This window comes from Sciurus vulgaris, assembly GCF_902686455.1.
Source record: "Sciurus vulgaris genome assembly, chromosome: 3".
Taxonomy (NCBI): Eukaryota; Metazoa; Chordata; class Mammalia; order Rodentia; family Sciuridae; genus Sciurus; species Sciurus vulgaris.
In genome coordinates, this window is record NC_136463.1 from 163,814,640 (window position 1) to 163,841,716 (window position 27,077).

Below are 27,077 nucleotides of genomic sequence, written 5' to 3' on the forward strand. Positions count from 1 at the left end.
CTTTTCATGAGGACCTGAGATAACCAGTTACCAAAACTGTGTCTTTCAATTGCTATACCTCCCTCCCAGACTGACTGCTATTTCCCAGAGTTTTTTTCTCTTAGTATATGTGTCAAAGAAATCTCCAAGTGGCTCAGATTAGACACTAGTGATATCAGAGGAATTAATTACTAAGGAATCTGGATTTCCTCTATAATTGTTTATCTAAAAGAGTTAGTGTTTGGTGACTGGTTTGTCTTTGATCTTCCATTAAAAATGGTACCCGCCCCCCACAGTATAAGATAGTTCAAGTGTCAAGCTTGTTCTTGACTAAAGAGATATTATCAAGCGATGGTTTACCTTATTCTGTGATTTGGAAAGAGTATAGTGAAATCAATATCCTCCCGCCATTTAAGGAAATAATATCACAAGGATTGTGAATCATGAATGAACTTTGCTAATTTATTTAAAAACACATAATTTCATTTCAGAAACAATAATATTCTATTTTCTTGAATGCAATTACCTTATATATAAAAAGCAGTATCTTTCAAACTATATTATTCATTTAAAACACATATTGTTGTCATTCGTTACTGTATTTAAACATGTTTTTCATGTCACTCTGGAATATAAGATGTGAGAAAATACATGACAAGTCATTTTAATAAAAATCCAAATAGTTTCCTTCATTGAACTGTTTCCTTCCAGATATAAGACCACAAAAAAGTATACTAAAGTCAATATTATTTATGATTAAAACTCAAACATTTCTTCAAATTATTTTGTTATGCCCTTTCAATTTTACTTTAGTGGCTGGCTATCCTTTAAAAATGAACAACATTGCTCTTTGTTTTAATTTGTAAAACCAGTATTTTGACTAAAATAGTCAATGCCAAGAATGCTAAATTTATGAGATAGATTTTTTCTAAAAGGTAATGCAAATCCATCACCAAATAATAGACCAATTACATTTATAAGTGTTTTTTCTTCTTATTGTAATACAGAATAATCTTCAATTTAAGATAAAGAAAATAACCTGTAGTCCTACAGTACACTGTTGGTATATAGTTTGCAACTAATAGCATTGATTTTAAATCATAAATTTTCACTTTATAAAGTTCATATGGTACTAAATAATTTGAAAACTGGTCTTCAGAATTCATTGAGTCAGACTTAGAGTTGCTTCACTATTTATTTACAGGCCCTAAAGGTTCAACCGAAAATGGGTGTGTGTGTGTATCTTTTACAGATGTGGGAGGTAAAGGCCAATAAAAGCAACATGTTGGAGTAAGATAAATTCAGTGCAGCATTTTTTTTTTAAACACAATTTTTGTATCATAAAACTTGCAAGTCTCAAAAAATGTTAAAATAGTGTAACATTATTCTTCGGTGTTAATTTCAAACTCTGTATGATTTTTCCTTATAGTGATTGTGGCAGAAAAACATTTTGGATTCAGACTAATCTCAATTTCCATTAGAATCTGCCTCCAATATGTGCAGTGCTTCTATGATATAACTCAGCTTAAATACAAACTCATCCATTCTTCACCAAAACTAATGCAAAGAAAACATGGTAGAGAACTACCTAGTGTTTCATATACTTGTGAGCTCTGATGAATTTAGAACACACTTAATACTATTATTAACGCAAATATTTTTAAGCTTAAGTGAATCATATGTCCCTTTTTGGCCAGGAAACATATATATCTTCAGATATGTATGTTCAGATAGAGATACAAAGATGTGTGTGTGTGTGTGCATGTATGTGTGTGTGTGTGCATAGACACTCATGCAAGAGTGTCTAGTAATACTTACAGTAAATTTTACTTGTTGGAAAGATAAATTATTTTCTCTAATAAATAAATATATATGCAACTTAAATGTGTATTCCAGAATTTGAGGTCAAACGTGATGGTTCTCTGTAAACCTATTTTTGTTTTAAAAATATAATTAGGTAACATTGACTCTTATCCTGTATTGTGTCTTTCCTCCAAAAATCTTATACTAATAAAAACAAAACCATGAAGCTTCCATTAACCAGAGGTTACATGGATATTCAAGGACATATTCCATTTTTCCTAACTTACTCTTGCTATAAGAAATACATAGTTGATCAAAAACTGTTGACATTTTATTGAAATACTTAGAACATATCACAATTGCCAAATGAGTCAAAGAATACAACTTTGAAAATATGAAAATTTCAGTATTTCATTAATTATATAGGCATTTGGAACACAGCAAAAATTTCTCTTCAAAAAAGAAGCCCCTGCCGACAGGTTCCCCTGGGCTTTATAGCATATATAGGGTTATTCACTTCATTTTAAATCAGAAATAATGAAAAAAATAAAATGTCAAAAACTTTCATGCTGTTATAGAAATTATTCCCTTTCATAGAAATAAACCAAAATTTTATTTGGTCCTATGTACTACCTTTAAACTTAAATAATTTAGATAAAATGTACATTTTTCATTCTAATAATTGTTAGCAGTTGAATATTCCATAATTTAAAAATTCTTTTTACATGCATTGTATAGCTTCCTCATAACTATTCAACACAGATCTTATAAACCCATACTAAAAATAAGGGGAAAAAACTCAGAAAAGTTAAAGATACTTGGATGAAGTCAAATATGAATAGTTGTTAATACTAAAAAGGTCTGTCTTGAATTCTTAGGCACATTACTATTTCAGATATATTGTATTGTCTTTGTTTCTAAAAATGTTTCATTAGAAATGTTTTATTAAGTATACAACATTAATCAGATATAGTCATTGTATGTGATTCACTATATATTCACTTCACTATATATATTTAAAGAATACAAAATGTGACTCAATTTATTTAGGGGATTCTCATAGATCCTTTGATTTAATATTTACTTATATCTTAATATTTTAATCATCTTCTATCATTTTCTCTGTTGCTGTCTTCATTATGGTTTAAGTTTATTAAGTCCTTTATATTTTTGGGTATAAAGATTAGAGATGGCATTGTTCTTTTAGTTTCATTAATTTTCTTAGTGAAGACAAAGCTAGGAGGATTTTTCAGAAACATAAAACAAGGTTTTCCTTTAAGAAAGGAATGACAAGTGGTACCTAACCCCAGTGACACCGCTTACTTCTCTACCATTCTGTTCAGTCTTCCTAAAACAGTTCAGATTTGAAACAGGAGACCTTGAAACACTAGGAAATGTTAAAATCCCCAGAAGACACTTAAGGGTTATTGCCTAGGGCAAGGATAGCTACATTAGGAGATTTTTTTCCCTCTTTTTAGTCTCTTGCAAATTGTGCTTATTCTGACCCAGAATTCTGCCTGCTCTATAAACATGACACAATTTTTCCTTTTAGAGCCAATGAAAATGATCTGGGTCAGACTCAGAGGTTGACATTATTGACAGTAACAGTTTTTATTTGATGTGACAGAGGGTGTTGCAGTGTCTCTGCCTCTGAGTAGATCTCAAGATTCTTCTACTCCATTTAAATATGGTCAGAAGTGCAAGTGTTTAAGCAAAAGATGCACAATGGGTGCTCCTTCTTAACACACTTGAATGTATTTTGACTTGTTTTCACATATTAAAATAACTTTTTCCATAGTTTAACATGTGAATGTCACATTTCATTGAATATGTGTTACAAAATTATTTCAGTAGAGATATTACCATTAAACCAATATGTAAATACTGATTCTTTTATTTGTAGGATTAGCTTCTAAGAAAAATTTCTGGTAGTTTCAGATTAATTACTTCCTTCTCCTTAGAGCAATACTTAAACCAATACAGGGGCGTTTGCTTTTTGCAATGTTTGAAAAAGTACATAAATTTATACTCTTGACTTTGAGGTAAACATTCTCATGTTTAAAGACACCTTCCTAAGTATATACACAATTTACCTATGAATTTCTATTCCTATGATTCTGTACCTGTATAGTATTGAAAGGGAATTAAACCAGAAAGCACTTTTCTTTTAACAAGGATTTTTAAGAGCTCAGATGAATTCATGGTTTCACATTTTAAAACTATCATACAATATCATAAATGTCTACTTAATAATTATGAATGGCTATTTTAATATAGTTTTTAAAATCATATGTGTACTGCAATCTGGATAAATAGATATATACGCACATTTGTGTGTATGTGTATGTATATATATTTTTCTTTAGGTAATGGCTTGTTTTCTTTACATACAATCCTATGTATAATGCAACTTTCATTTTGCTTTTACTATACTTTGGATTTCCAAATCCTTGTCTTAATTTGTTTTTAATAAAATACTTACAAAGAGGGAGTTAGGAATTGTCCTTAAGAAATATCATATCTCTTTACTCAGATGATGTGTTTTCTACTTAATTTTCCCTACTGACACCTTGTTTCCTGCAGAGGAGACCTCCAGTTGTGTCCAGGGGAGTCAGTGACCTCAATCCACACTTAATAGTTGGATGAACTGAGAAAGGGGTTTCCTCCTAGTTCTCTGTTCTCCATTTGAAGGAGATAGCCAGGATTCAATTACTACATCTTCAGTTTCCTAGTAACACTTACTTCCTAGATTTGAGTTATCAACCATCTTTTTATCTATACAGTGATAAGCAAGCAAGTATATTCAGAGCTTAAAGGTAAAATATTAGTACTTCTATTTTTACCAGTTCACATGTCTTTCAAGTGCTGAAATTGTGTCACAGACATCTGTAAATTCTTCTGAAGCCTAGTTTTTTTATTTTATGAAAAGAAGCACTAAATACAGAGACAAAATAGAGTTGCTGCATGAATAAACAACTGAATGAACAGTTTACTTATATAAACATTTACTACTTTTAACTTAAACCAACTCTTAAAAGGACATAAATCCTACAAGAATTTCAGAGGTTCCTATATATTTTTAAACAATAAAACATAACTCTAAAATACCTCTATTGAAAAGAATATAAGTTATTTACCTACTGCTTTTCTGAACTAATGCTGATATGTTTTCAACACTTTCTTATTCCTGACTTCCTGGCAAGTGGATAATATTTCCTCCTAAAAGCAGTGAAACTGATTTTCAGACAAGTTTTTTGTTTTGCTTTGTTTCATTTGCCTGTTGTAGTTTGGTGCGTCCTTCAACCCCACCACACTGTACCAAAGCCCCTGGATGAATAACCCAACTGCTATTTCTAATACTGTACCTACTGACAACTTCCAACTTACTGAGTTTTAAAAAATTAAGTGACTTCTAGAGTCTCTCTGCATGTTGCTGTAAATATAAAACAAATTCCTAGATGCAGAAAGGAAAGCAAATGTCACAGGAGGAACTCTGGGAAAGCACAAGGAGGGCAGATAGAGCTACCCTCCACCTGTCCTTGGATGGAACATCTGGACTTGCTGCCCCTATTACCTTCAAAGCAGAAAGAATAAGAAATTGACATAGATTCAGGCTTGGATGTCACAGTACCATGAATCTCAAGATTACAGCTTCCATACTTCCAGGCTTTTGTTATGCAAAAGAATAACAAATAGTACTTTTTGAAGTCATTTATGCTAGGTTTTTTGTTTGATTGTTTGTTTTGACTTGTAGCCAAATAAGGTCATAATTAAGAGTGTTTGCGAAAAGATTCTCTACTCCTCCCCCCCCCTTTTTTTTTTTTTGCTTTTAACCATGAAATACATTATTTCAAGGTATCTGTATTTTTAAAGACAAAAAATGAGAAGAGTGGCTCTTCTCCTTATAGTTAACATTTAATAGACCTGGTGCTTCCAGTATGTTTGCTTCACTTTCACACCATCTTGGTCGTTAGCCTAGGCTTTATCTATGTCAGCCTCAAATGAACTACTTAGGGAAGGGCATTGAGGTGGGAGGAAGTGCCCTATACTTTTATAAGTAACACTAAATAGAAGTCTGCATAGTTTCCTCAGTTGCACAGTTTCTGATCTGTGGAATTTTAATATGTTGTATTGGACATCATGTTAATTCTTATCCATTTCCAAATACTAATAGGATTCAAAAATAGCAAGATGCTTGTCTAACTTATGCAACTTAGGCAGCTATATATTGAATTATTAATAAAGAAAACAAAAAGAAAACAGAGTTCTTCATTAGTTTTTAGCTTGGCAAACTCTACATATCAAATTTTTCTAATTTTTAGGTCCATGGTAGGTTGGAAGTAAACCAAGGAAAAAAATAAGGGGTAAGGCTGTTTCTGTCTACTCTGTTTAAAAATTCTCCACAGAAGACTTGGAGAAAAGACAAACAAACCCTCCTTTCACAAAGGCTCTTGGTCATTGCACTCCACTTTAAATAATGTTTTCAATGTGGAATGGATTGCTCTTTATAGTCTTAGGGGAGGATTATTGTGACCAGATTCCCTAAGTCACATTTTAAAGCATCTAATAACAACGTTTAGTAATATAACTCTTTTTAAACTTATATAAACACCCAACCCCTAATTAGAACACATTTCTAATTGTGGAGAAACTTATTTTTTCAAAACCAAATGCCTAGAAGATGTTGTGATTCTGCAGATGCTCTGAATACAGATTCACAGCCTCCAGATAATGTAAAAGAAAAAAAAAATCCAACCTAAGCCAATTCGAACAACATTGAAATAATATAATACCAAGTCAACATCACAATTTGCCTGAAACCATTTCATTTACATGCAAAAGAAATCATTACTACCAAGAAAAAAAAACCCACATCTACATGAAACATTCTATTCCAAGCTAGAATATTAATTTTTCAATCTGTTCGTTGTTTACTATTTTTCTATTATTAAAATTATGTATACTATTATCATTCAGCTCAGGATGCTATGGGCATCCAGGAGATGATAGTTGAACTATGGGCATCCAGGAGATGATAGTTGAACTATGGGCATCCAGGAGATGATAGTTGAAGATTTCTTTGTTTTGTAAATGGTCATTAAGGAAATCATATTAAGTGTGATATGGTGTAAACAGTATTTCCTTTTAAGTTTCCTGACTGATCTTTATACTTTCTTCTTCTCTGTCTTTTAATTTTTCAGATTATATATCTTTATATTTCCATTTGGACTATTATCTAGATAAATGATTCCTCTTTACTTATTATCATTCCAGTTGTGTTCATGCAAAGTCTGTTTCTCTTTCAGCAAATAAAAAGGAGAGCAAGAGATAGGGATTTGATGGGCTCTAGTTTCACCCTTGGGCAATGAGTTAGTTTCTGGAGAACTCTACCATTTCTTCTTGAGTGCATTTTAAGATCACAAAGTTTATTAGTCCTATTTGCAAATAGCCAAAACCAAACAAATGCAAGGAACACAACATTGTTATGCAGTGGGTACATCTTGCAAAAATCACGCCAGTTGTCCCCTATCATCAAGTAACAATGTATGTGCACAGTAAGTCAAAAGACAGAGAGAAAGAGAAAGAGCAGAAGTGAAAAAAAGATGTGATCTTCCAAACCACCTAGACTTAGTATTTCATATAAGGATTAGGCTCCCTATTACTAAATAATTTTAGAAGTTCTACTTATTATTTTCTTGAAAACAATCTGGGATCAAAGGCATACTGTCAATTGTTAAAATATTAAAAAGATTTCTATATGAATAGTTGACCATGTCAGATTTCTTAAAATCAAACAATAAATTTATGAACTTTGAAAGAAGGATGAATTTAACTTCTTTATCCATCTAGTCCTATCTGTAACATGATTATCAGCACATTAACAAAGTTAAAAACTCATTAGAATACGTTTGTAAATCAGGTAGTCCTCAGCAACTATTGGTGATAAATTTGCAGCCACGTTTTGATGGGATTGAAAGAATGCAATCTCTTGTAAAATTACATAATTTATAACAAGACTATAACATTATTTTTAACTCAAGCATTGTAACTTCTATAAATTTACTGTGCCTTCTATTCAACTTTTTAAATAGCAATTAATCTTAAGAATAAAATTGAATACTTTTCATGGATCTTTACACAGCTAAAACATATTTCATATTGTTAGATACACAAGAAAGTTGTCCATAATGTATATAATTAAGTGAGTAAAATAAGTTTCTGAATGATGTAAGGATTATGGTTCCTTATTAGTATACAATCAAAACTTCTTATTACTATATGTAGATAATTTTGCAAACACTGACATACAGATATACACCTGAATTTAATGCACTGAGCAGATATCACTTTTGTAATTTAAAAATTAATTTTTAAATATATTACAGTAATATTTAAAATATTGGAAGAAGAAAAAATATCAAAAAATATGACTGGTGAACTTTAATCATTAGGAGGATAAATTTTACTTTAATTTGTTTTGGTTGTCAAAGAAAGATACATGGGACAAATTTGCTAAGATAAGAACCACCTAGTTATAGCAGTATACTCAAAAGTCAAAGTAGTTTTATTAGCAAGGGATTTTCCATCATGCTTCCTTAACTTGAGAGCATTTTAAAAAATTGATATAGGAAAATTTTTTCACAACTTACTGCTTTACCAATGTTCTGTACCTGCACAACTGCACAATTGATGATGTTTGCAGTAATGGTGTAATTTAGAGTAATTGTTACATATCAGCTTTTCGCAATTAACACTACAGGTATTGAAATCTGTTAATTTCTCAGAACACATACAAAGTGCTGTTAGATTCTGATTATATATTTAACAGTCTTCTAATTTAATGAGTTCAGAGTCACTGATAGCTAACCACAACCTGTTATTTTCCATGGAAAAATAAAATGGGTGACTTTCAAGTTGGGTTCATGTAAAGTAACAGAGTGCAAATTATTGATGATTTGCAAGTTAATGTCAGAATATTTTAAATGTGAAAATTAGCACAGTTTATATTTGAATTTTATTTTCCAGACCATCCCTCTCTTCACATATGCCCACTAAGAAATACCTACTTCCCTTATTGTAAGATGACTTCAGCTCTAACTTCAGATAGGATATAAGGCATTAAGAAAAACTCCCTCCCCCAGCCTTTCTATGGCAGCTAGGAATCTCATCTGTACCTTTTCTCTCCATGACTTAATTTTCTGCTAATAAAACAGAAATGAGGGGGTCTTTTAATCTCTGAGCTAAATAAGACTTTGATATTTTCTTTCCCTCTGATTTCTTCTAGTTTTTTCAAGAATCATCTATAATGATGATATCTTCCTTCTTTTTATCCCCAAACTTTCATACTCTATTATATCTTCCAAAACACACTCAAATATCACCCTTCTTCAAAATATCTTTCTCTGATATTGTTCCATCTTCAACTACTTCTCTTTCTCCTCTGCTTCCCGTCTAAAATCACAAGAAATTGACACTTGGCTCTCAGCTTTCTGAATTTTCATATTTCCTATTCAGTTCTGCCCTATGTTTGTATATCTTTTTATTAAATTTTCCAATTAGCATCACTTGAATGTGTCAGAGTCATCACAAATTCAATACATCCAATCTAAACCCAGGACACATCCCATACTATTCACATCCCATAAATATCATATATTATGTATCCTTGATTCTTCTTCCTTTTTGAGTACTCATATGGTAAAATTTTGTTCACGGTTAAACCCAAATGTCCAAGTAGCCATCCCTACATCTAAACAATCATAATATGACTTTACAAAATACAATCCTTCATTTTGATCTGTGAATGCATCTCTCTAAAAGACCCCTATTACTGCCTGGCAATACTACCATGCTTCTAGGATGATGTCCCTTTCCTAAGTAGCGCAATGGACTACTTCAAATCTTCTCTTTGAATTTCCAGTATTGCTTCTCCCATTCTGTTCTAGGCAATGTTCTCATTTAAAAGGATGCTAAGAATTTACACATTTTCACACCATCAAATCCCCTATCTACCTACATCTTCATCACTTTACTGTGAACCACTTCTAGTTACAATGGAGGCATGATCCCCACTCCTTTTGATGACCAACTTCCCCACCTGTGTACTAAATATTTGGCCTGAAGTTGCCATTATCTTCTGAAATATAGATTTTCTTTCTTTCAAATCATTTCCATCAGTTTAAAAAACACATTATAATGCTTCCCAATGTAAGCAAAATAAACAAAGATCATAATCCCTGAGTCTTTCTTCTCTTCCTTTTGGAGGAAGCACTTGAATAGCTCTCTCTATACAAACTATCCCCATTTCTGTCTTTTCTGCTTATTATGTTAACACACTTAACCATTTTATCCCTTATATTCCAAAGAAAACTGCTTTCATTTTTTTTTTTCAAATTTCACATATTACCTCAATTGCATCAAATAAGATGGTGAATATCTGTTTCCCTATCGGCATTAAGTGTAAGCACAAACTCCTAGAAACACTTTCTTCACTTGGCTTCCAGACTTTGCAGTTAGCTGACTTCCTCTTGCCTTCACCCTCTCCTTCTGAATCTCCTTGGCTATACTACATCCTGTATCTTTCTATGGCATCAACTTTCATCCAGTTATTCAGGTCAAAATCACAGGTGTCGTCTGTTGTACTTCCCTTATCATTCCTTATCATACAACCCATTTGCAATTTGCCTCATAATAAATAATTTTGCAAGTGTATGATTAGAAACTGACATTGAATATTTTTTCACTATATACAATTTCATGATACTATGATTTTCATTAATTTTTCTATTGGTTCTCTTCTCAGTGTCTTACCACAAACAATGCTTGACATGAAAATAAAATGAAATAATTGGCTACATATTGTTAAATATGTGTATTGTATATACAGAAGAGGTTTTTTGTTTTGTTTTGTTTTCTCCTTTTAAAAATAAAATATGGTATTTATATCAGTAAGAGAACAAATTTTTCTTAGGAGAAACATCATAGGATACCCCATTATTATATAGAATTTTTATGGTTTTTAATCTATTAAATTTTTTTGAAAGCCACTTTTCATCCTCATCAATCATAACCAAATGATACGCAATCTAGGATTCATATTCAACCACTTAAAAATCATTTCTATTCTCAGCTGTGCCCAATCCCACAAAACCTGTAGTATGAACTAGTGAGGAAGAAATATTCGCCCAAGTTTGCATTATAGTGTCTTTATTTCAGTGTCTGTGAAATTTGGATTCTGACTTATATCTTTGATAAGTGAGTTTAGAAATGTGAGTATTAATAGAATTGATGACAGATCTTGGGGAAGTGATTCTCATAGGGAACAACAATTTTTTTTTCAAATTTCTGCAGAATTTATAAAAAACTCCCAGTTTAGATGTGATTTAAAAATATAACTATATTTATTCATATGTGCTTAGATAAGTCACTGATATATGTAAAATATTTTTTAAAAATCACGTTGTGTTGCAATCATTAGAGCAAAATCTTATGGTCTGGAATTCTAGAATGCAATATCAGAGGGAGGTTTCATAGGTAAAACTAAGATTAAGTGAAAGACAGTAGATTAAATCATTTAAATAGGTTGAAAATTTTCACTCATCCTCATCACAAAATATCTCTTAACTGCTCTACTTGGAAACCAGCTTGATAGAGAGGAAGAAATATGATCTTTGGAATCAGATATGGCTGAACTCAAATCCTTCTGCCACTTACCAGCCAAGTGATATCCTGGAAATTTAATTACTCTCAGCCTGTTTCCTCATTTATAAAATGGCATTACTGATAAGTATTTTTATACATCAGTCTTGAAAATTAAATGTAACAGCACAGTACACCTGACAGACCTATATTAGAATTTGTTTAGAGTACTGCAAACAAACTCCAAGCTAAATATGAGATATTTTAGGGAAAAAAAAAAAAAAAAAAAAAAAAAGCAACACAATCCTGGGCAAGTAACAAAAATTGATGTTTTGGTTCTCTCATTGGTTCTGTCTTTACTTGTATGTAGAACAGTTTAGGTATCCATTCTGGGATTTGAAATTAGGATATGGACTCTAGAATTTAAAGTGCAGAAGTTTAATAAAGAAATAGATTTGGAAATAGATATTACTTTGTTTATTAAAAAAAAATTTCCTGAACAAGTAAACTTTTTATGGTAAAGGTTTTCATTGTTGTTTTATTTTTACTCTACTGAAAGTAACTATAATTATTCCATAAATGACTCAAGCATATGGAATGCTTTCTCTGAGCAAAGGAACAGAATGCTATAAAAATTACAATGGCTACAAGCACTCAAAGTTTATTAGAGGTGGGTTTCCCTTTCCTTATCATTCATTCTTTAGTGCTGAGTTACTGTGAAATAACAATGAAACTAAACCACTTTAGGTTTGAGAGTGGATGGTAGCTGAAAATAAAATCACTGTGAGGGAATTTTGCTGGTAAATCAATGTGCTCCCTGTTAATTAGCTCCTGCTAACATACGTAGTATGCAAAAATAATTGTATGTTTATGAAAGAATGATTAGTTAGGGAATGTGCTGAGGTAATAAGAAAAAAAGCATGAAGAGAGCAATTTGAGCTAATATCTACACATCATTTTATGTAACCACATCACAGAAGGGGGTCCCAGTAAATTAGATTCCTTTAGTTAAATAGGAAATATGAAAAAAAAAAAAAAAGATACTTACTTAGGGCCTAATACAATAGAGGCCTAAACTATATGGGGATTAATTTTGACTCCCTTCTTAATATATAACAAGCATAAAAACAGAAACTTTTATGTACACTTAAATCTTTCTGCTTAAATACTATTTATTTATGGCATACAGAAATTGAAACAATTATTATCAATATTGCTTATGAAACATAATTTTAAGAGGGTCTGTAGAATATAATGCCAACTCTGAGTAATTTTTTATTTTAAAGGTAGATGATAGTAAAAATTCTAATGCAAACCCTAACTATCATATTTTTGTCCTGTAGAAGTTTATGAAATCTGGGCACATGTACAAATATATAGGTATGCACAGGGGTTTGAGAAAAGAGATTTTTTTTTTGGACTAATCTCATCTATAACCTAGTGAGTTAATGAAAATGAAGATTCTTATGTCAATATATGAAAGCTTTCACTCCACTGTTCTTATGGTGGCTCAAAACAGTAACAAAACTCACCATTAAATTAGAATTTCATGATGACTAGGCTAGAGCAGGGATTTCCAACAGAAAATGAAAGAAGTTACATAAATAACATATAGTAGGAGGCATATTCAAATAAAGATAGAAGTTAATTATCTAAAATTTAATTTTTTACCCATTATTTCCAAATTATTAACACTTCAACATGTAATCAAATAACAAGCTATTAATGAAATATTTTACTTTTACTTTTCATATTATGCCTTCAGAATCTACTGTACTTTTTATCACTGTAGAATATTTCAACTTGTTTTAACTGCATTGAAAGTGCTCTATGATCACGTGTGGCTAGTGCTTATATATTTGGAAAATGCAGTCCTGGAGCAGTCTTAGAGAAGTCTAATAGTTTAATGGGAAGTTTAGAAACGGTGTTAAACTGGGGGATTTTTAATCAGAATTATAATTGTGAGGTCCTGTTCACAAAGGAAGCCAACCACAGGAGCCAACATGGATACTTAGATCATGCCTCAAAGTATATACATGTACGCTGGTTTTAGTTCTAAGACGATATCTTAATGATGGTTTCAAGATTTTAGGGAGCCAAGAGCAGAATAATTACTTGAAGAGAGCATGATCAACTTCTCTCTTAAAGATGCAGGGCTTCTTGTATGGTATGAGACACAGAAAAGAATTAAATTTCTCACAGGACAAGGAAAAATGAAAAAGGAACCATTGGAAATGATCATTAGTTTATTAGTAGTTACCATAGTACGCAGTGTGTCAGGCAGAGTAGAAGACAGCTCCCAGGATTACTGACACTGGTATATACTACACCTTCTCTCACTTCGAAACACTCATCTAGGTGTTAATGTGAAAGAACTTCACAGATGTAATGAAGACCTCAGTAACTCAAAGAGAGGGAGACACTGTGTGGGTCTGATCTAATCATAGGAGCCTTCAAATCTGAGTCTAGAGGTCAGAAGAAAACTAAGAAAATCTAAGAATCTGGCATATTATTTCTGGCTTAAAGTCGAAGAGGTGCGTATGACAAGGAGTCCATATGTTCACCTTGCTGAACGCAACCCCGAAATTTTGCTTACAGAACTGTGGTTTTGTTTTTTAGTTGCTAAATTTGTAGTAATTTACACAGGAATAGGAATTGTATTTAGCAACTGAGTGATTTCTTTACCTAATGACAAAGTTTTACTTTTGAAATCATTGCTATTTTAATTTTCAAATACATACCTAGGTCTATGGAATTTTGCATTACAAAAAAAGTTTGGGAGCAAACTCTGATAGCAGAGACCCTAATTCACTAATATCTTAATATGTGTCTAAGAACTGAATGCTAGAAGTAAGTATAAGATCAAAAATATATACTATATGTAGTAGCCCTTTCATTTAAAACATTAATTGGAAATGATTCAATGAATAATATTTGGGCACTGACTCGGTGAGATGAAAAGCCATTGCCAAAGTGATCTTAACACTTCACTGATAACTTTGATAGAGGACTAGGCAGTTTTTAATGCCATTCTTTTTACATATGCAAATTTTACATACATCATTTGTTTAGCACATTTACTGTTTAGTCCTTTCAAAAACATGAGGCAATTTCTTTTTATTAGGAATTATCTTGGTTATTTTGCTACATTGTGTAGTTTTTGACTTCCCATACTATCAAAGCATCATTATATATAACACTGACAGAAATGTTTGCAAAGCATTTATATTTTTACTTGGTGATAATTTAGATGGCTCTTACTTGAAAAGATAATTGTTAGAAATTAAGCATTATGAAATAAAAGTTACTATATCTAATTTACTAAAAATCCCAATGAAAAATCCTGAGTAATACTGATGACATACCGATACCTCTAAATTGTACTTTATAAGAAAAGAAGGCCAATGGTCAAAACTTGGAATAGCATATGAAAAGCACTTGAAAACTTTGAATATCTGCATAAAGAAAAGAGTAAAGACTTCAGTGCTGTCTTACTGTCTTTTGCTTTTACTTTACATAACAGACATTAGATGGTCAATAATTGATTTCAGTGAAATTTAAGGTATTTTTGAGATAATAAGTAATAGGTAGGCCTGAGGTTTTTCCAAATTAGTAAATAAGAAATTAAGAAATTAAGAATTATAAAAATTACAATTTCTACACTATAGAAAGATGCTCAAGGGACAGAGTGAAGGACAAGAATATGCCCTGGTTTCCTTCACCTACTGATTTTTTGCTTTGAGCCTTAACTAGTATAATCAATATCTTACCAATTTAATTATGGTATCTTTAGAGTTTCTACTTTAGTTCCAAATTCAATGATCATAAAAACTCTGTGTATGGATTATTTGGTCACAGTTGACAGTGAGCTTGAGTATAACATTAATGTTTCTAGGATATAATAAAGTATGAGCATAAAAAGTTTCTAGGATATAATAAAGTATGAGCGTTTTTATATCGATGCAAAAGACACTTGGGCAAACTGGGATACTAAATACTTCCCTTTAAAGTCACCACTTGAACTTGTTGAATTAACAACTGAGCTGAGATGCTTTGCTCTTCCCTTCTAATTCCCTGACAATATTGGTATTTTATGGGTGCTGGGAAGCGTGGGTCAAAATCATCCGAAAGGAAGAGATTCATCCGATGTCCTTCACCTCTTGAACTCTAATTCAAAAGTAAATTTAATATAGAGAATGTGGGAATAGACTTATAATAAAAAGGCTGTGTACTTTTATTTATTGGACTTAGGGATCATAATACAACTGCCACTCATCTAAGGTAACCATCTATGGAAGAATTTGACCATTTGATTTGGATATAAATTATGAACTACATTCCTTGAGGGCAAAACAAACAAAGAAAAATAATTGTGCCATTTGTGAAAGTGGTGCCAAGAATGTCACATCATCGTTCTCATATTTCACACATGGGTCACACTGATAAAGGATAAACTGTTATGTGACCCCTTGGGTAATAACCACTATACCATAAGTAAAAGAGTGGCACAGGCATTAAAATGTGACAAAGATAAGAAATATTTCAAGCAGCAGCCTATAGCGGATTTAAACTGAGTTCAATTACCATACTTCATATTTTAAAGCACCTAGAATAATTGAATTGGAACAAAGGAAGCAGATAAAAATACTACAACAAATATCTAGCCATTTTAATAGTTTCCACAAATTAGAAAAAAATTCTTAGTTCACAATTTTTTATTGCTAACTTACATGCAGAAATGCTTTGCCAATAGAGCCTTTGCCTATTGAGATTAACAAACTTAGTTCTCCCTGGAACAAGGGACTAGGATTTTTCAAAGTTTTGGATATATATACTTGACAATCAAAAATAGAATAGAATCTAATACTTTGTGCATGTACAAGCTAAAATAAATGGCATTCAAAAAGATTAATAAAACGAATATATTTCTTAAAGGACTCTTGAAAGAAAGTCATCAAAAGTAGTGTGGGGGGGGAGATGGGAAAAAGATGATCAGAGTAAAAGCTATCTTTACACTTTTAATTTAAATTAGAAGATTAAGAAGAAGTTCTAAATTATCAGGTACTATTTTCATTGTAAGTAACATATTCTACGAGACTACAGGTTAAAAAAAAAATTCTCCTCTGTCCTATCCAATCTTCCTGGAAGAAATTCCAGCAGCAGCCTGTAAGGCAAATGGAGTGTGGAAAACCAATTCACAAATTGCAGGCTTGGGAAAGAATAACACTGCTTAGGAAATGGAACTTGATCAAGACTGGAAACATTTCACCTGTTTTCATTTAAATCCTCAATCATTTTTCCTGCTGGTTTAGGAAAGAGAATACAGTATAATGGGGCAGTAGGGAGAGTGGACTCAAAATATTTCAAAATAGCCACATTGTCATGCTCAATGTAATATTCTGTGACTAAAAGAAAGCTGGCATTTGGATAATCTTCCAGTTAAAATGTAGTTCTTGAAACTTAAAACACTATTTTCAATCATGGTTAGTCACTTTAATCAATTAAGAAAGAAGCTCTTTAAAAAACTACCATGGAATTTAAAAGTGGAAAATGACTTGAAATCTTACTAGGCTACTACCCTGTTTCAGTGAACTGGTACCCATCACAAAGGGGTAAGCATCCACTGCAACATTAAGGATCTCAAAAAGAAGATACTTTTTATTCACACTAGTCACCCAATCTGTGAGAAAATGTTCCATGGTCATAGACTTTTCCAAAGAGTGAAGGCTACACCCTTCATGTCAATTCCAAACAGACTGTGACAAGTCAATTAATTCTGACAAGTCATATCACTGAAGAACAGAGTTGCATTGCTTTGAAGTTAAGTTCAAAGCATATATTAATTAGAGATATCTGGCCAGGTACAGTGGTGCATGCCTGTGATTCTAGAGGCTCAGAGGGCTAAGGCAGGAGGATCCTAAGTTCAAAGCCAGCCTGGATAACTTAGCAAAGTCCTAAGCAACTTAGACCCTGTCTCCAAATAAAATAATACAAAGGGCTGGGGAAATGACTCAGTGATTAGGTGTCCCTGGGTTCATCATTCCCCTTAATTAAAAAAATAAAAACAAAAGACAAAGGATATCTGGATTTTCTAAAAGGAATAATTAGCTATTAACTATTTATTCTTTGAAATGTTGCACTTAAAGATTTGGCACACAATTCAAGTAAATTTTAACGTTTCAATTCTATAATCACACATCTATTGGGTTAATGCCCTGCTGATATGTAAAATATAATGAGACTTTTAAAGAGATTATTATGCCAATATTTCAACTAGAGCAGTAACCACCACCAGGGTGTATATGACATGATGGCTTCTATAAATTATCTCATTCACTCCTCATACCAATGATATAAGCTCTAAGAATTCCTATTTTTAAAATCACCATTATCATCCCCACTTTACAAATAAGAAATATGGTAGACCCAGTATTTGAACTTACATTTTAAAATTCAAGTAACCCTTCTTATTGCCTGAACAATGGGCTACAGATGATTTTTCTTAGGAATAATGGGCAATACTATACTATCCATACATATTGCTGGTCACGGATTTTATTGATGACAGGGCTAATCAGAACTAGGTGTAGTGATCTAAGATTATAGAATAGGTTCTGGCCACACAGGCAGGCAAAAGGAGTGAGAATTCTAATACCATTTTTGCTTCAATATTGAAAATATAAAATCATTTGTAAAACACATTATGACTTTGAATTATTTAACAACAGTTATAAGCATACAAAACCACAAGTGATTTCTCACTGTGTATACTATCCTATGACCTGTTGCCATCAGTACCAGTGTCTCTCATCATGACCAACGTTCTCAAGGAAAGGCAGAAATGTCCTCTCTTCCTTCAGGAAGTCCATCAGAGGGGCAGCACTACACGTAAAAAGACACTTCGAGAGATTTCTGTCTTCACCTCTGGGAGGCATGTGCTCCCATTCCCAAAGTCTGAGAATCCTTGATATGTAGAAAAATAATATAATGATACTTATTTAGCCATTTCTATGAGCCAGGCACTGCTCTAAGGACACACTGAATCTTCTTAAGCAATTGGTGAACTTTACTAATACTGTCCTTTAATACATGAAAAAAAAAAAAAAGATAAAAGAAAGTGATGCTCTTATAATTCAAGGAATTTGCCCACAGTCACACACCTCAGAGCATCTAGTTCTGGAAACAGCACGCTTCACCACCATCCTCTATTCCCTCACTAGTCCTCTGGGATAATTATAATAAAATCACAGCAAATGTGAAACACTCTTCAAAGTGACAGTGCAGTGACTCAACCAATGTCTCAAAGAGGAAAAATTATTTAATGAACACAGGAGCCACTCAAGATGGACCTCGGCTTTTAACACTGCACTTGATCTAGATCATCCTTTCCACCCCCCTCTCCTTTCCCATCACTTCTCATTCTTTCATCCATTTTTTTCATCATTTTAACCTGGCTCACTATACTATCTAGTCTCAGTTGTACCCATGTGTGCCACTATTGCATACATCAATTCACTCTAATGCTTTCTTTGTGAGCTTCAATGTCTCTATTTACTTCATTAAAAAAAAAAAAATGACGTGTCATGTATTTGATCACTTTAAATTTAAAAAAAAAATTTAAAGGCAATGACGTATGAGTGAAAAATCTATGATTGAATTCAGTGACACTGATGAATCTCATAAATAAAATATTCAGCAAAAGAAGCCAGACGCATAGAGTAATACTATATGACTAAATTATATAGGGTGAGAAATTAGCAAACTGATGTATGGTGATAGGATTCAGGGCAGTAGTTACCTGTGGTATAAGGCACAAGGGGGCTTCTGGGATTCTATTACTATTTTCTTTTTTAATCTGGCTGATGGTCACACAAATATTTCATTTTGAGAAATTCACTGACTTTTATACTTATATTTTGTGTACTTTTATGTTATACTTCAATAAAAGAATTTAGGTAACACTTGATCCGAAATTCTCATTTGTTTATTGCATTTTACCATTACTTTCAATTTTGCAAATAGATGAGATTAATATGTTTCACAAAGCTGATAATGTAAGCTATTTATATTATGTATAATACAATATGGAAGCTATATTACATAATATGTAATATGATAATATATAAGATTGTAAAGTTATCCTTAGGAAATATTTTACAAGATGTTTTAAAAGTCAGGTTTGTTGAAGTATAAAGTAAAATTCAGCCTTTCTATCATTTATGTACCGTAAAATATCTAGTTCTTAGGTTCTGACAAGCACTTTTGCTTGTGCAACCAGTATCAAAATCAAGATACAGACCATTCTATTATCCCTGCAAATTTCTTCTTGCCCCTCTGTAGTCAATGTCATCCCCAACCTGTAGCCCCTGGCAACACTGATTGATTTTCTATCTCTACAGTTTGCCTCTTCCAGAATGCAATATGAAGGCAATCATACAGTATGCATTCTTTCCAGTTTGGCTTCTTTTATTTAGCATAATGTATTTGAGATCCATTCATGTAGTGTACAGCAGCAGTCTGTTCCTTTTTATTACTCAACAATGTTAAAAATGGATGTATGTGCCATAAATGCAGTACATTTAAGAAATTTCTAGTTTTGGTGCTCATGATTAAAGTCAATACAAGCATTCACATACGTGAGTAATATATTTTGTTTTATAATTATTCTAGTTGTACTTTTACCTAGACAAAATATTTTTATATTGCCTTTTTCATAGTAATTCTGCTACCTAGAGAAAATGCCAATTGGTTCAAAATAAAGTAAAATCAGAAATTGAATTCAAATTATATCACAAATATAAACATTGGTCAGTCTTGCAAATTCCTTGTTTAAAATATTTCCTTTTGTATTTACATAATTAAAAATGAAAACATTCTGTTAAAGTTCTAGAATAATAAAATTGTTTCTAAATTTTACATAATTACTCGTTAGAACTCAAGTCATAATAAATGAGGGAAAAAGAATTAAGAAATGTGGCTGGAAAAGAAAAGTGTTTTCAGAATCTGTTATAACTTACTAAATTAATATATAATTATAACTTTAATTCGACTGGTTAGTACTTTTTTTGTTCATGATAACTGGGAAAGGATTTGAGTGATAAAATGGAAACATGGTAGATGTTACCTAGCATGTTGTGGTAAAGTGGAATGGCCCGTCCATGGGTAGTAAATGCAGTCATGACTAGTGGGACCGTTACACCTGCAGGCAATTACAGAACAGAAAACATCATTCTCCATCCACAGTGACATGCACACACATGCACCAGTGCTCACACATGGAGCCTCGGAGGAAGAACATGGGAAGCAAGCACACCAAGTACCTATCCATCAGGCCGATGCAGTCTTCAATACTTGAGCCTATGCACCTGCAGAAGATGTGAATTTAAAAAAAAAAAAAATACAAGGAAACAAAAATTAGTCATTTTTAGAAAGAATCAGTAAGGAAAGTACTGTCTGTGTCAAACTCTTAATTTCAATTATTACATAATTTTTGATACACCATGACTTTAAAACCAGCAAAAAGATAATTCGTTGATGGATACACAGAATTGAATTGCAACAATCACCCAAATGGAATGCCAAGGAAATGTGGTCATATAAAGGAATTTTTACCCTGGTTCTGTGGATAACTTCCAAACATCCTCAATTCAATTGCATCATTATGATTATATGTCTTGATGAATAACTTTATATTTCAATCACTATAATTGTTTTCATTTATATGAGTTCTTCCAAACAGCCTTAAGTATAAGTAAAAATCAAAATCAATAAAAAAGGAAACATGAGCAATCCAACACACTATAATAACCTCATGTTTGATGCTCATTAAAGATAGATTTTGGCAGAAAATGAGTTAATATGCTTTAATGGTATTCCCATGGATACTTTATATAATCAGATTATTTCAATTCTTTGTTTTGACTGTCTTTAAAAGTATATTTATCTTTAAATATTAATTTATTCAAAAGGTGTAAACTGAATTCACCATGCTGTAGTTTACTTTGATTGTTCTTTTAAAATAGCAGTGCCATAACATACAAACACAACATTTTTAAAAAACATGTTCAGTCCTAATATTGGATGGAAACAATAACACATAAATTTAAAAAACCCTGTTAAGTACATGAATAAACTCAGACCCAGGTAACTAACGAACCCACTGAGATGAACATTTAAATAAACTTACACAAGTGCACAGAATTCTAATACACAGTCCCTAGAATTTCATTTAAGCTACTATAGAAATATAATTTCTTCCATCTTCCAATGTACTTGAATTTTCTTTTCCCATCAAAGATAAATAGCTCCAGGAAATTATCAAGATTCTACCTACAGCTACTTGGTTTGTAATAAAGAATATATATTCATATTCATATTCATATTCATATATATTTCATATGTATAAATAAATATATTCTAAACTTTCAATTTTCAAAGCTGAAAAAGTCCCTGAAGCTAAAATCATCATAAAATGATCTAACAAGTTGCCAATATACAAGGCTAGATTATGCATAATATCTACATGATTCCAAACAATAGTGAATTAATAAAACTTACCTAAAATAACAATTAAGTCACTACTTTTCTGCTGCATCATTACGTGTTACATTTCTACTAGATAGAAAATTGATTTGCTTATATTTTTGTTTTGTGGATTTGTTTAGAGCAACAAAGAATGACAAATTTTAACTTACATAAATGAAGGAAATACATCTGTGACAAGTCTTTAGAAAACAAACCAATAGCAAACTAGAGTACATATCACTGAATTGGTAATATACATTATTCACAATCAAAAATCACTTATAAAAATGAAAAATTAACAGCTAAAAACATCTTCCAAATGTGTTATATGTTTTTTTTCTCTTATTCTATTCTGAAGAACTTATTTTTCTAAGTTCCTATTATATCTTCTTCAAAATGCTTTTTGAATACGGTATTGCCATTTTGTAAAATTAATAGTCTACTTATTTCCAAGTGAGAATCTCAAAAGCTATGGTTAGTTTGCAATCTTTATAATAACCCTTGAAAGATAAAAATATTCAACAGTGAAATTCAACTTGAGGGGAAAATGTGAATAATGAAAGATCTTCACTCATTCAAAAGCCCATTATGACGTGCCTACTAAAGTGTTCCTACTCTTTTAGGAGCTGCAGGGAGAGAAAAGATGAATTAGACACTTTTATTTTCACTGAGCTTACAATTTAGTGAAGAAAGTAGATGCATAAACAGATGTGTATTGTTTGATTTGATAAGTATAATATGACCTGTGAAAAATGTGATTTATAGGAGGACACAGGAGAGACACTTTGTCCCACCTTGATCATGGTCACCCTCCAGGATGGATCATGTTTAGGGCACTGAGTGAAGGCTGGTGTGAGCATGGAGTGATTTTTAAGGAGTAATACAAGCAGGAACAAAAACATACATCTGAAGAAATATACAGTATAGATGAGAAATCACAAGCAAATCTGAATAGTTAGGGAGCAAAACATGAGGTGAAGGGATTAGGAGAAAGAGTCAGATTTTGAAGACTATGTTTGAAGAAATGGAATGGGAAATTACTGTATGATTTTAAAGAAGTCATGAAATTGCTAGACTTGTATTTTGAATAGACCTTTTTGCCATGTGGAGGCTAGTCAGTTGGGATCCAGGTAGACTCCTTCAACATGGAACAAGTTTTAGGCTCTGTTAGAGATGAGAGACTAACCTATCAAAGTGGTCACTGGGACACAGGCAAAGGGCATAAGAAATGCCTTCAAAGGTATGGAGTGGGGAGGGGGTTGATGGCTGATGAAAGGTGCAAGTGAAAAGATCAAAGGACTTAGGGAAGACTTCTGTTTCTAGCTTGAAGAATAGAGGTAGCATCCTGAGAGAATCCAGGAGGAATACATTTCCTCTTGTGTTTGGTAGGGGTTGATGTATTCAGTTTCTTCTATCTGGAGGTCAGTGTAGTTATCCTACATGCAGGTGAAAATGATCCTCATCAGATGGAAAGGGACAGTCTGGGTTAAAGGGAGAACAGGCACACAGCATAGTTGTTTTTGAAGTAACATACAGGAGAAAGTTGAAACAATAGGAGAAATATAAAAAGTGAGAAAAACAGAGGCTAAAGATTGAAACCCAGGAACCCCAGTACCATATGATTTCAGATAATGTCTTGTGCCCAAAGCAAGTGAAAATATAATTGACTAAAATTAATTAACAGTGGTGTCCTAGAAACCAAATCTGAAAAGAACCTCCAAAAGGAGAGGAAGATCAGTGTAAAACTCAGAGAAATCTAGTAAATGAAGAATTGTTAAAACAATTTTGTCATTGTCAAGGCTCTAGAATTTTGGTTGTTACAAGTTGGGAAGCAAATAGGAGATGGGTCAATAGACACAAGAAGAAGAGGAGGAAAGGGAATAAGGGACAGGATTTGGTTTAAGAAAGTTTGAAGAGATTGATTAGGATATTTGAGATTTAAATGCATTTATCAACCAAGGATAAATGAAACCACCAAGAAGAGTGAGGCTATAACTGAAGTGGAACCATACTTTCCCAGAACAATCCACCTTATATTTCAAGATGCATGTTGTATTTCAATTCTTTATACTTCCTATCAGCCACTGACTCACACATGAAATTATAGTCATTCAGAAAGATCACAAAACAAGGGAAACATTAAACTCTTAAAAAGTAAAAATGGACAGTAAGAGACAAAAATAGGATATGGAGTAATACAACTAAAGAATTAATGTGCCAAAATAGAATGCTTCCAGAAAGACCAGAAAAGAAATCTGTAACATGCCTAACATATTCCAAAACTGTATCTGGAATACTGACAATTGAGTAGTGGTTAACATTATTGGTACATAACAATGTATAAATCTTGATATACCCATAAAACAAACACAATTTAGATGTTTTGGGAAAAATATCCAAATTTGGAAATGAAAATAGAGCATATTTTTAAAATTTTTCAATTTAAAGATGGACAACAATTCCACCAGCATCTTTTCTTTTCTTCTATCCATCAATACATTTTTATTATATAACTTTAAAATTATAAAAAATAATTGGTAAAATAGATTAAAGCACTTGTAAAATCATGATTCTAAGATTAACAAAAATTTAATGAGTTTTTTAAAAGATGTCCCATGAAATAAACTCTAATTCTTATCTAAAGTTCAGGTTTGATTTGAAATAAGACCAAAATGAAATCAACATCCATTGAAAGCATTGAAGTAATGTTACTAAAGAAATTATAATTCATAAACTCACTACCATCTAATAACAATAAATTTATTTTATAAGTCTTCTTTTAAAATTCAAATTAATTGCTAATTATAAATAGGAACATCATTCCTCAGCTTCAAATTCTTGGTCATCATTTCAAAAAATAGCAGAGAAGGGTCTGGTCTTCTATAGCAATAACTAAAGAATATTAATTCCTGTACTGTGAGTTCATAGATGTTAAAACCTGCATCTTCTTCATTTCTGAACTTGCCAATCGCTGTCTGATGCAGAACAAGTATCCAATAGAACAAAGCCAAAGAATGAATGAAATAAGAACATGGTGCTAAAATATATCCTGTAGACATGGCAAGAAAAGACATTTTGTTGTTGTTGTTGTTGTTGTTGTTTAGTTGGTTGTCTCCCCTCCTCTTTCTTTTAGGTATTTTGGTGAGAATCTCCTGATAGGGGCTAAATGGATAACCTATTTTAAATGTATCTGAGGACCTTATTAGAGCCAATATATTTAATGTACTTTTAGAGCAGTAAAAGTGCTTTTAAGGTATTACATAGGTAATTTTATTTTCAGAAAAATCATTAAACAGTATTCAAGGAACTTTACTTCTAAAAAATGTAATTGGAAAGACCATTTCCATTAACTTGGTTCTTGAATTATCTGACATAATATTGGCATATAAAAGAAAAGCAGCTTTCCAAAATGAAGCTGGCCTGGTGAGTTCACACTTATGGATAGGTCATCTATTACATGTGGTGAGGAATAAAAATAGTCACTCATCCCATCAACCCCACTGCCCCTAGGATCTTTTGATGGACAGATGATAAGGGAATGACGGACCCACCTCCACACTTCCAAGCAAGCTCTCAAAGCACAGGGGCCAAGCAGCGACAGAGGACTTATAGGGGTGAGAAATTTAGGAGTTTCACTCCCAGGGGAGCTCCTAAATTTTGATCTGGGGCAGAAAAAAAAAAAACCTGTTCTGGGAACCATAGCATTTATGAAATGAGTAAACCTGAACAATATAGAGGCAATTACAAAAAAGATAGCTGGAAGCTAAATAAAAACAATTAAAATCTCTCAGGACCAAGTCAGTCATTAGAGAATACATTTACCTTAGAAGATGATGTACAATATTTGGATTCTATCTACTATGATTCTGCAGCCACGAGTTGCTAAGGGCATCTTCTTTCTATTTACTGGAGTTCCCAAATGATCTGGTGAGATTTGTTCCCTATTACACCTTCATACTCCCTTTTGGCTAAGATCCAAATTTTGCTGCTATGGTAATTTGATCCTTTTCCATTGCTCCCTACTTCTGTTTCCCTCCACTATATATGATTTCCTTTATTATATAATTATGATTTAAAAGGGTGGAGAGGAAGACACGCCAGCCACACATCCATACTATGGCTCTGTGATCTCCACTTTCATTTCCCTAATGGCTGCATTGTAATTAGATTTGCAAAAACAGCAAAAGGTCTCATTTTGAATGGCAACAGCTGTTGACATCAACATTATATTGAATAATTTACTGGTTTAATTTTAGCTGCAAAACAATAAAACCCTCTTGTGGATGATTTCAGCAGGCAAACTTTTCTCTTTCAGTTGCTGACTCTTCTGCTCCAGCAGTACCAGTATTTTTTTTTTTTTTTAATGAAATACTCTTAACTCAGGTGTGCCAAAATCTCACAAGCAGAATAGTTTATTTCTTCTAGTTTCCTTGAAGAAAAGTGTCTATGTGATTATTTCAGCATCCTCAATGTACTTGCTTATGTATAAACCAATGAGTAGGTAGTTAGCTCTTCCAAACTGAATTTAAATTTGAATGGCAGAATGTTACTTTACCTTTTGAGGATCTGCCACTTCACAGAGTGACTTAAGCTGATTTCTTGACCTGCAGGAAATTGTAGCAGCATCTGCAAATTGATGTTTTCTTGGCAGAAAATGATGTTGCTTGCTTAACTTCTTCAATATCCTCTAACAGCTAGCCCTTAATCTGGCAGAACATCTTTTTACGGAAACTTACACTTTCCTGCCAGATACAAAGTATTCAAGATGATTCTCAATAAGTGTGTGTGTGTGTGTGTGTGTGTGTGTGTGTGTGTGTGTGTGTCTATCTGCACATGCCTCTGGGCATTCACAATGGAGAAGAGGTTTTATGGACAGGAGGAGGATACTGTATGTGAAATCACTCTCAATTCTAACATTATTCACCTTCTGCAGGGAAAAAAAAAGAGAAAAATCCTTACTAAGGTAAATTTGGAAAAATAGTTTTGGGATTTTCTAGATGAGTAATGTTCTTCTTTTATAGTTGAGTGTTCCTTTATAATGTGCCTTTGTTATTCCACAGCTATCCATGTCACAGGCAATCTGATCATTATACATTGTACAACACATCCTTTCAAAAAAATTTAAAAAGTGT

At 32.4% G+C, this 27,077-nt stretch overlaps 1 protein-coding gene across 1 annotated transcript in view; it reads right to left on the minus strand.

The window, feature by feature from the left end:
• Positions 1 to 27,077, minus strand: part of ERBB4 (erb-b2 receptor tyrosine kinase 4) — a 1,167,248-nt gene that overhangs the window by 255,095 nt on the left and 885,076 nt on the right. Inside the window, 1 exon segment of the mRNA XM_079135547.1 lies at positions 20,546 to 20,620. Within this exon segment, the coding sequence (XP_078991673.1) occupies positions 20,546 to 20,620 (75 nt within the window).